At 43.4% G+C, this 10,000-nt stretch overlaps 2 protein-coding genes and 4 non-coding genes across 8 annotated transcripts in view; 1 reads left to right on the top strand and 5 right to left on the bottom strand.

Moving 5' to 3' along the window:
- fam234b (family with sequence similarity 234 member B) overlaps window positions 1-2,764 on the bottom strand; it is a 6,930-nt gene extending 4,166 nt beyond the window's left edge. The window contains exons 1-3 of the mRNA XM_046844428.1: window positions 2,663-2,764; window positions 392-823; window positions 136-258 (exon numbers count right to left, since the gene is read on the bottom strand). Coding sequence (XP_046700384.1) covers window positions 136-258; window positions 392-823; window positions 2,663-2,699 — 592 coding nt within the window. The 5' untranslated portion in view covers window positions 2,700-2,764. The remainder of the gene's footprint in view (window positions 1-135; window positions 259-391; window positions 824-2,662) is intronic.
- A 690-nt stretch (window positions 2,765-3,454) lies between these two features.
- Window positions 3,455-3,603, bottom strand: LOC124382314. The gene has a single exon (XR_006925024.1). It is a non-coding gene; the product is annotated as a U12 minor spliceosomal RNA (small nuclear RNA).
- A 610-nt stretch (window positions 3,604-4,213) lies between these two features.
- LOC124382300 lies at window positions 4,214-4,358 on the bottom strand. Its single transcript, XR_006925009.1, has one exon. It is a non-coding gene; the product is annotated as a U12 minor spliceosomal RNA (small nuclear RNA).
- Window positions 4,359-4,970: 612 nt separating this feature from the next.
- Window positions 4,971-5,119, bottom strand: LOC124382313. The gene has a single exon (XR_006925023.1). It is a non-coding gene; the product is annotated as a U12 minor spliceosomal RNA (small nuclear RNA).
- Window positions 5,120-5,492: 373 nt separating this feature from the next.
- On the bottom strand, window positions 5,493-5,647 carry LOC124382312. Its single transcript, XR_006925022.1, has one exon. It is a non-coding gene; the product is annotated as a U12 minor spliceosomal RNA (small nuclear RNA).
- Window positions 5,648-7,538: 1,891 nt separating this feature from the next.
- Window positions 7,539-10,000, top strand: part of poldip3 (polymerase (DNA-directed), delta interacting protein 3) — a 10,031-nt gene continuing 7,569 nt past the window's right edge. For 2 of the 3 annotated variants that reach the window (XM_046843965.1, XM_046843964.1), the window contains exon 1: window positions 7,540-7,687. In XM_046843965.1, the coding sequence (XP_046699921.1) occupies window positions 7,566-7,687 (122 nt within the window). In that variant the 5' untranslated portion in view covers window positions 7,540-7,565. Of the gene's footprint in view, window positions 7,688-10,000 lie in introns of all 3 variants that reach the window. The other variant, XM_046843967.1, reaches the window with a different exon arrangement.

The raw sequence follows: 10,000 nt of genomic DNA, 5'->3' as shown, positions 1-10,000 counted from the left end.
ACTACTGTCTGTGTGTGAGGGAGAGTGTCTGATAGTGTGTGAAAATGTGTGTGTGTGTGTGTGTGTGTGTGTGTGTGTGTGTGTGAGAGTGTGTGATAGTGTGCGAGAATGTGTGTGTGTGTGTGTGTGTGTTACCCTTGCTGTTTCCTAGGGAACTGATCTGCTGGCTGCTGTTGTTTATGGTCATCACTGCGATTAGTAGGTCCTCCACTGCGTCCCCGTCTACATCCCATAATGCCATGGGAGGTGACATCACACCTGTAGAAGTGGGATATGTTTTTTACCCAGAAGGCCTTGCAGCGTGTTGTTTCAGTAAGAGATCTCTGTGTGTGTGTGTGTGTGTGTGTGTGTGTGTAGAAAGTTCTGCCTGAGAGTGTAAATGTTCTCGTACCTCCTGCGTGTCCCACGTGAGTCTCCCACGTCGTCCGCCTGACCGAACTCCCCCGTCGGCATGGCAACAGGAAGGCTAACAGCAGGACGAACACCGCGGCGCACATCAGCGGCACCACAAACGCCGCCGTGCGCACCGCTGCCCTGACCTTCGCCTTCTGCCCCGCCCCCTCGCTCACCAGCCCCGCCCCCTCATCTGCGGCCACTCCCGTCTCGCCCCTCCTGTCCTTCCCGTCGCCGTGTCTCCACGCGTCCTCCTCATCCTCCTCGTGTAGCTCCGCCCCTTCCTGTCCCAGCCTGAGTGTAGCGCTGTGTGTGTGTGAGGCGAGGCCGTTCCGGGGGTAATTCAACACCAGGTCGTCTTCCTCACTGTCATCTTCACTGTCCACCTGGGTCAGGGGGTCATACTCCCCCAGCTCCGAACCCTTCTTCCCTACACACACACACACACACACACACACACACACACACACACATCAGGTTCCTAACTGCAGTACAGCGTGTAAACAGAACACACAGCTCTACATGTAACCATGACAACAGTGCTGTGGTGGGGGGAGGGGCCCAGGAAATTAATGCTAAATACTAATATGCTAGAATTACAAATAAATGCTAATAATTCTGTGTTTTTTTTTTTATTAATTTCTCCACACTTCTGAGGTAAAAGTTGACGTTCTGAGCAGTTTGTTGTTATTTTTCCTGCACATTGTCTTCACACAACGTTTCTGAGGAGAAAAATTTATATTGTATCATTTTATTATATATTGACATTGTTATTACATACACAAGTAACTATTAAGTACGTATTTGAAGGTAGTTGAGTAACCATGGCAACAACGGTGTAAAGGCAGTCTGTGTAGGCGTCTCATTCTGTAAAACGTGGTGCTGAGGGTAGTTACGGTGTATTTAAAGCTGCCCGGAGCTCTTTATTACTAATTTATCTAAATATCTGAGGTAAAAGTCGACGTTCCGAACATTTTTGCATCATTTCCGTTCTCGCTGTGAGTTTACGTTGTTCAGATTCGGGGTAAAAGTCAGTTAAATGATTCCCCTCAGTCACACTCGGTGGCCATGTTGCCTAGCAACAGCATGATTTAAATTCCGAGTGTTAAACACAAATACCCGATCCTATTTGAATGGTGTAAACGAGTCATGTGGTCAGGTCAGGAGTGACGTCTCGGTGTCCTCCTACTCCGTAAAAACAAGTCCTGGAGCATCTTCACACACTTGGAGGAGATGTGTGTTTATACACCACATCTGCATGATGGCAAAACAAACCAGTGTGCAGATTTACCAGTCTAACAGGTTCTGTATCTCACAGACATCGTGGAAGTGTTCAGACTTACATGTGAGAACATATTCACACCTCAGGACCACCACCACACCTTCACACTATCTCTCATGGGTATGGCCCCATCTCATGCGTGATGTATGTCTGAAATCTGACTAGCACAGGGAGCTAACTGAACCAGAAACATCTTCTCTCCAGCGATGAAACTGCAGTTAGAACATTTTTAGTCCATTGTTGTGTAACAGTTGCAGGTATGAAGTGAAGTTGTGAGCGAGGAACTGATGAAAGATCTAACCACACTCTGTAGGATCACCTGAGGGAATGTTTGAGATGCTCTGTTCTCACTGTTCTCTTCATTTCTCCTTCTCTTCTCACTCACTGTTCTCTTCATTTCTCCTTCTCACTCACTGTTCTCATCATGTTTTATTTCTTTTCTCCTACTTAGATGAAGGACCCACTGAGGTTCGTTTTCCTGGTTTTCCAGAACACTGCAGATGACAACGGTTCTGTTTTGATCCACTTAACCCTCAAGACGACAAGATAGAGATCACACGGACCCACGGTGGAACCATGGTACCACAGACACGATGTGGACACGCCCACTGACCCTAGCCACGCCCCCTATGTGTGTATGTATGTTTGTATGTATGTGTGTGTGTGTGTGTGTGTGTGTGTGTGTGTGTATATATATATATATATATATATATATATATATATACATACACACTGAGTTACATTAAAGGATGTAATCAATTACATCATACTGTTTGTCACACCACGTCACCACCGCGCGCGCGCAGACACTCAGAGCTGCGTCTAAATGGGGATGATGCGTCAGATGCCCGGATGTAGGAATTACCGTTATTATTATTTGTGCATCGCACTGTGTAAATAGTGCGAGACACACACGCGCGCAAACGCGCACACACACACGCACGCACACGCGCACACGCGCACACACACACTCTCTTTCTCTCTTACCGGGCAGTTTGAGAGCGCGTGACAGAGCCGTGGCCATCTCTCCGGTCAGCAGTGAGAGTGTAAACCGTGCTGCACGCGCGCGTCCGTTTGTGGCATCGGGGAGCTACAGCGGAGCGCGAGGAGGCGGGGCTACACGGCCGCAGTGCACTCTGGGAAATGTAGTGTGACTACTTACTGTAGTATCGTTAGCCTATACTGAGGAGGCTAATCTGTGTTACACTGTTTATTATACTAATATTCACAAACACACATACAGTAATGTACTATTATTCATAAATATCTTTAATTAGTTTCTACATATGTGTTTATTCGGCTATTGTGTACAGGCTAATACAGAATATCATGTTTTATTACGCTAATGTGCATTTATATTAATCTGTAATTAGAGTAATATTTATAAATATTAATAAATTAATCTGCACAGTCATGTTTTATTAAGATTATTGTTCATGTTTGTATTATGACTGTGAACTAAATGACTCTACCAGGCTGATGTGTAATAATTCTGTAATAACACGTGTATTAAACTAAATTAATCTCATGCACATTTCCTGGATGTTGCAGTAAATCTGAACACTTTACAACCAAAATCTCCCACATGTGCTGGTTTACTCTGTTTAAGACGTGTCATGGTGGAATGGTGTTTCCTCAGCAGGTAGATCTGCATTCTCTCAAAAATCTCTCCTGAGGAGGATGATGAGTCTCAGTGTTGTCTCTTAATCTTAAAGAATAGAGAAGATCAGAAGAACTGAGAGCTTCAGTCTGTTATTATACTGGTTATAGAAGGGTATCAGGGCAGATCCCGGTTCTGCAAGGCATCTCATGAAGTAGATGAGTCACCTCAGCAGGCAGACCTGTACCCAGTCAAAAATTCTTCTCATGAATGAGGACACGGGCGTCACCCCGCATCGTTATTTTCCTTACTCATCAGTTTAAGGCATGGAGATGTTTAGGAGATCATATCACCCCACTGTGGGGTCACGGCACCACAGACATGGTATAGTCACGCCCACCGTTATGGGTCACGCCCCCATAGGTCTGGTAGCCCAACCCTTCTCTGACATTTTACATTTGACTAAAAAACAACAAAATGTGTATGCTTGTAGTTAAATGTATTATCAGAGACCCCTAAGACTCATTCTGTATGTTACATAAACATCTCATGTTCTTTAGTGAACAACATCTGACCAAATCCCAGAACGCAGTTCTACTGTAAATTCTGCATATAACCAGCAGGTGGCACTAAACTTAAAGTCCTGCTTAAATAACGTGCATAATGAGCACCTTTTGATAATCATCTTCTGGGAAATATCATCAGTGAACAGGATGTGGTCCAGCATCTCCTCAGCACAGTCCTTCAAAAACACATTTCTGAAGGGTGTTGATCACCGTTGGGTTTCATTGATAATAATTTTACTGATTATCAGACTTAAATAACTTTTTATTTTTCTGCCCAGGTAACAGGTGACCCACAAGATAACACAAAACATACCCATTGATCCAAAACATAAACACTTCAGTCTGTTATTATACTGGTTATAGAAGGGTATCAGGGCAGATCCGGTTCTGCAAGGCATCTCATGAAGTAGATGAGTCACCTCAGCAGGCAGACCTGTACCCAATCAAAATTCTTCTCATGAATGAGGACACGGCGTCACCCGCATCGTTATTTTCCTTACTCATCAGTTTAAGGCATGGAGATGTTTAGGAGATCATATCACCCCACTGTGGGGTCACGGCACCACAGACATGGTATAGTCACGCCCACCGTTATGGGTCACGCCCCCATAGGTCTGGTAGCCCAACCCTTCTCTGACATTTTACATTTGACTAAAAAACAACAAAATGTGTATGCTTGTAGTTAAATGTATTATCAGAGACCCCTAAGACTCATTCTGTATGTTACATAAACATCTCATGTTCTTTAGTGAACAACATCTGACCAAATCCCAGAACGCAGTTCTACTGTAAATTCTGCATATAACCAGCAGGTGGCACTAAACTTAAAGTCCTGCTTAAATAACGTGCATAATGAGCACCTTTTTGATAATCATCTTCTGGGAAATATCATCAGTGAACAGGATGTGGTCCAGCATCTCCTCAGCACAGTCCTTCAAAAACACATTTCTGAAGGGTGTTGATCACCGTTGGGTTTCATTGATAATAATTTTACTGATTATCAGACTTAAATAACTTTTTATTTTTCTGCCCAGGTAACAGGTGACCCACAAGATAACACAAAAACATACCCATTGATCCAAAACATAAACACTTCAGTCTGTTATTATACTGGTTATAGAAGGGTATCAGGGCAGATCCCGGTTCTGCAAGGCATCTCATGAAGTAGATGAGTCACCTCAGCAGGCAGACCTGTACCCAATCAAAAATTCTTCTCATGAATGAGGACACGGGCGTCACCCCGCATCGTTATTTTCCTTACTCATCAGTTTAAGGCATAGAGATGAGCATGACATTACTTCAGCCCACTGTGGGGTCACGGCACCACGAAAACGGTATAGACACGCCCACTGACGCAGACCACGCCCCCATGTGTACGCCCCCACACAATTGAAAACGAAGCTTTATTGATGGAAACCCCTCTAGTACAGGAGTCACCAACCTCTCATAATAATGATCAACAATCATTTAACACGGTAGAAGACAGATGCATGCAGATCACCGGGAAGTGGCGCTATGGAGAGCTGTTTCCTAGAAAAGATCTGTGGGTGATCTGGTGCTCACAGATGATCTGAAAACCACGTTTGAAGTAGATGAATATGAAGCTGATAGATGCTTCCACTCTGCTGTTGGACTGGTTTAGGTGGGTTTCGGGGCAGATCCCGGTTCCGCGAGACATCTCGTGAAGTAAACGAGTCATCTCAGCAGACAGACCTGTACCCGTTCAAAAATTCTTCTCGTGAACGCGCACGAGGACGCGGGCGTCACCCCGCATCGTTATTTTCCTTACTCATCAGTTTAAGGCATAAGATACTTCCGGGTTCGTGACGTGTGTGACCGTGTTCACTACACTACACGATCAGGGTGAACACACACACACACACACACACACACACACACACACACACACACACACACACACACACACACACACACACACACACACACACACACACGTTTACATGTATCTATTTCTTTCTGTCACACACTCTCTCTCTCACACACTCACACACACACACATGTGCCCTTCACACGTGTTAAAAATACACATACATCTCTTGTATCATTCACGTTTGGACGGCGGTGCATTGTGGGATTGTACGTGACGTCACACCAACACCGCGCTCTGATTGGCCACTACGTCGTTCCGCTTTATTACACATGTAAATCTTTAGAATAATCTCGAGTTCTCTGAGTAAATAAACATCAGTGTAGTTTGTAGTTAAATAAGTGATTATTGAGATTTTAGTTGTTCGGGGTGTAAAATAGAGACATTTATTTGAGTGAAATGTTTTGTCAACTGTTTATTTAATTTAAACATATAAAACTTACTGAATAAAATAATAAGCTACAGTTGTTGTACAGATCTAATGATTAATTTACAAAATAAACTAAATATATTATAAAATAGATCAATGAAATTGTATGTTTTCTCCTAGAAAGCAGCCTCCGGTGTGGTGTTGCGCCACCTGCAGGACTGGAGATCTAAGTGACCTGCAGAATCCTGTAGATCATCTTAATTACTCAGATATTCCCCTTATTATACAGTAACTGTTCCTCAGAACTGTCAGAAACATGACCCCTGATAAGTTATTTCATTGCTCTTCATCTCCACATGTTTTTATTTTTAAATCAAACCCATTGTCTCTTTTGTACTGTTCTGGTTCCAACACACAGATAAAAAACCCTTTCTTTATCAGGAGCAGAGTGAAGATCCTGGTGAATGTTATTGATATAGTCTTTATTATGTTTATAGGTTTACTTTTGACTCTGGATTGTACGTGCTGATCATGTGATTATATACTGTACACTGGGGATGTCAGTGATTAAGGCTCTGTGTTACTCAAGTCAAGAAGCTTTTATTGTCATTTCAACAGTATATATCTAACGTAGTACACAGTGACATGAAACAACGTTCCTCCTGATCTCTGGTGCTACATACAACAACGATCACAGAACAGAAACACAGGGTTTAGGACTAGTAAGTGTCCTCAGCACATAAAGTGCACGTGTGAAACCTGGTGAAAACAGTACAAAGACAACACAAGACACAAAACTGCTCTGCCGGTAAACCTGCTGTAAAGAGACAAAGTGACCAGTAGCAGAAATGTAAACAAAATGTTGTGCAAAAGAGCAAATAGCAGCAATCCAGAAAATATGTGCAAAAACAGCATGTAAACAGTTTATGGTAATGAAGTGATGTAATGTGAGTTACTGATCAGAAGGTCGGGGGTTCAAGAGCTTGAACAAGGTCGTTAATCCTCTGTGCTGTATCGTGATCGACCCTGCGCTCTGACCTCAGCTTTCTATGATATTTTCTATTTAACTTTGTGATATTTGTGAGTTTGCAGTGACTGTGTAAGAGTTTTCCTTTCTCACATCCTCAAGGCTTCAGCTTCTGATTCTTGGTGCTGCAGAAGAACTCAGTTTGGGACAGTCGCATGCTTCATGTGCACTAAAGTGACCTCACGTAACCCTGTATTTCCTCCTCGCTTGTTGGATTAGATATATAGATTGCATGTGATTGTATAGTGCAGTTACACAGCAAACAAAAGCTACCAGAAGTGCGAATAGTAACAATACACTAAAAATAAATAAATAATTGTGTTATATTTGTGTAGGGTGTGTGTAACAATACACAATATGTAGAGAATGTGGGTTTATTTTTTAGAACCGTGACAAAGGATGCACGTCGCGCATGCGCAATTCTTTTGTCGTAAACAGAATGGGCTTTACTCCGCGCATGCGCACTTCCGTCCGCGGATTCTCCAGGAGGAAGATGGCGGACGTTTCTTTGGACGAAATTATCCGCCGACGCAATTTTAACACCAGAGGAGGCCTGAAAAGGTATTTCACACTGCGTCAGTCTGTAAACTTCATATTTAAATGCCGTCAGTGTTTATTTCCTTGTTGAATTTCTAAGCAGTTAATATCGTGTCTAACAGACTGTACTGAAAAAAAACTCCCGTCTTTGTAGCTGATTCTCGCGCAGCAGGCGACCTGCCACTATTCCGCGTTTCTATTGGCTACAGCTCAGGCGCGTTCAGTGTACTGTGCAGTGATTGGTCCGAGTCCACTACACTGCGCATGCACATGCTCTGCAATATTTTTTTATTTTACCCGTATTCCGGCAAATACAAAAATCTACTCTGTGATTGGTTGGGATTCAGTTTCCACCAATCCCAGAGCAGAATGCTGAAGAGTTCCAGCCAATCCAAGCGCAGGATCTGAAACATGTCAGAAGACGGGTGGTAAACTAACTCGAGTATATTAGCAAATGTTGCTTTCATTGCGTTTTATTAATTTTGGGTTTATAAAACTCATTATAATTTAATTAGAAGAAAAATAAATAAATCGATTTTAAATACAATTGTTCTAAAACTGATTTCTAGCAGGTAAAGCAGTGCTAGGCGGCTTCGAGCTAACTGTTAGCATCAAGTTATTAGACGTACACAGATGGTGAATTTCCCGTGTTTGTAGTTTATACTTAACCAAATAATGTAATAATATATAATATTCATTTATTCAGTAATTATGCTATTTCAATGGTAATGAGTCGACTGTGGATCTGTTATTGAGTCGACTGTGGATCTGGTATTGAGTCGACTGTGGATCTGGTATTGAGTCGACTGTGGATCTGGTATTGAGTCGACTGTGGATCTGGTATTGAGTCGACTGTGGATCTGTTATTGAGTCGACTGTGGATCTGTTATTGAGTCGACTGTGGATCTTGTATTGAGTCGACTGTGGATCTGTTATTGAGTCGAGTGTGGATCTGTTATTGAGTCGAGTGTGGATCTGGTATTGAGTCGAGTGTGGATCTGGTATTGAGTCGAGTGTGGATCTGGTATTGAGTCGAGTGTGGATCTGTTATTGAGTCGACTGGGGATCTGGTATTGAGTCGACTGTAGATCTGTAACCGAGTCGACTGTGGATCTTGTATTGAGTCGACTGTGGATCTTGTATTGAGTCGACTGTGGATCTTGTATTGAGTCGACTGGGGATCTTGTATTGAGTCGACTGGGGATCTGATATTGAGTCGACTGTGGATCTGGTATTGAGTCGACTGTGGATCTGGTATTGAGTCGACTGTGGATCTGTTATTGAGTCGACTGTGGATCTGTAACCGAGTCGACTGGGGATCTGGTATTGGGTCGACTGGGGATCTGGTATTGGGTCGACTGGGGATCTGGTATTGAGTCGACTGGGGATCTGATATTGAGTCGACTGTGGATCTGATATTGAGTCGAGTGTGGATCGAGTGTGGATCTGGTATTGAGTCGACTGGGGATCTGGTATTGAGTCGACTGGGGATCTGATATTGAGTCGACTGTGGATCTGATATTGAGTCGACTGTGGATCTGGTATTGAGTCGACTGTGGATCTGGTATTGAGTCGACTGTGGATCTGGTATTGAGTCGACTGTGGATCTGATATTGAGTCGACTGTGGATCTGGTATTGAGTCGACTGTGGATCTGTTACTGAGTCGACTGTGGATCTGTTACTGAGTCGACTGTGGATCTGTTACTGAGTCGAGTGTGGATCTGATATTGAGTCGAGTGTGGATCTGATATTGAGTCGAGTGTGGATCTGATATTGAGTCGAGTGTGGATCTGATATTGAGTCGAGTGTGGATCTGATATTGAGTCAGTGTGGATCTGATATTGAGTCGACTGTGGATCTGATATTGAGTCGACTGTGGATCTGATATTGAGTCGACTGTGGATCTGATATTGAGTCGACTGTGGATCTGTTACTGAGTCGACTGTGGATCTGTTATTGAGTCGAGTGTGGATCGAGTGTGGATCTGTAACCGAGTCGACTGTGGATCTGTTACCGAGTCGACTGTGGATCTGTTATTGAGTCGACTGTGGATCTGTTACCGAGTCGACTGTGGATCTGTTACTGAGTCGACTGTGGATCTGTTACTGAGTCGACTGTGGATCTGTTACTGAGTCGACTGTGGATCTGGTATTGAGTCGACTGTGGATCTGGTATTGAGTCGACTGTGGATCTGTTATTGAGTCGACTGTGGATCTGTTACTGAGTCGACTCTCTGCATGGATTTGTCGCTGATTTGTGTAGAATTTGTTTAAAAGAAGTTTTAGATTCATCCATGTTCTGCTCCATTTAGACACAGTGGTGTGGCAGTAAGTGGT

Source organism: Silurus meridionalis, chromosome 29 (genome assembly GCF_014805685.1).
Source record: "Silurus meridionalis isolate SWU-2019-XX chromosome 29, ASM1480568v1, whole genome shotgun sequence".
In the NCBI taxonomy this organism is placed as follows: domain Eukaryota; kingdom Metazoa; phylum Chordata; class Actinopteri; order Siluriformes; family Siluridae; genus Silurus; species Silurus meridionalis.
The sequence above is the reverse complement of the archived record's forward strand: the minus strand, read 5'-3'. Positions and strand labels throughout refer to the sequence as shown.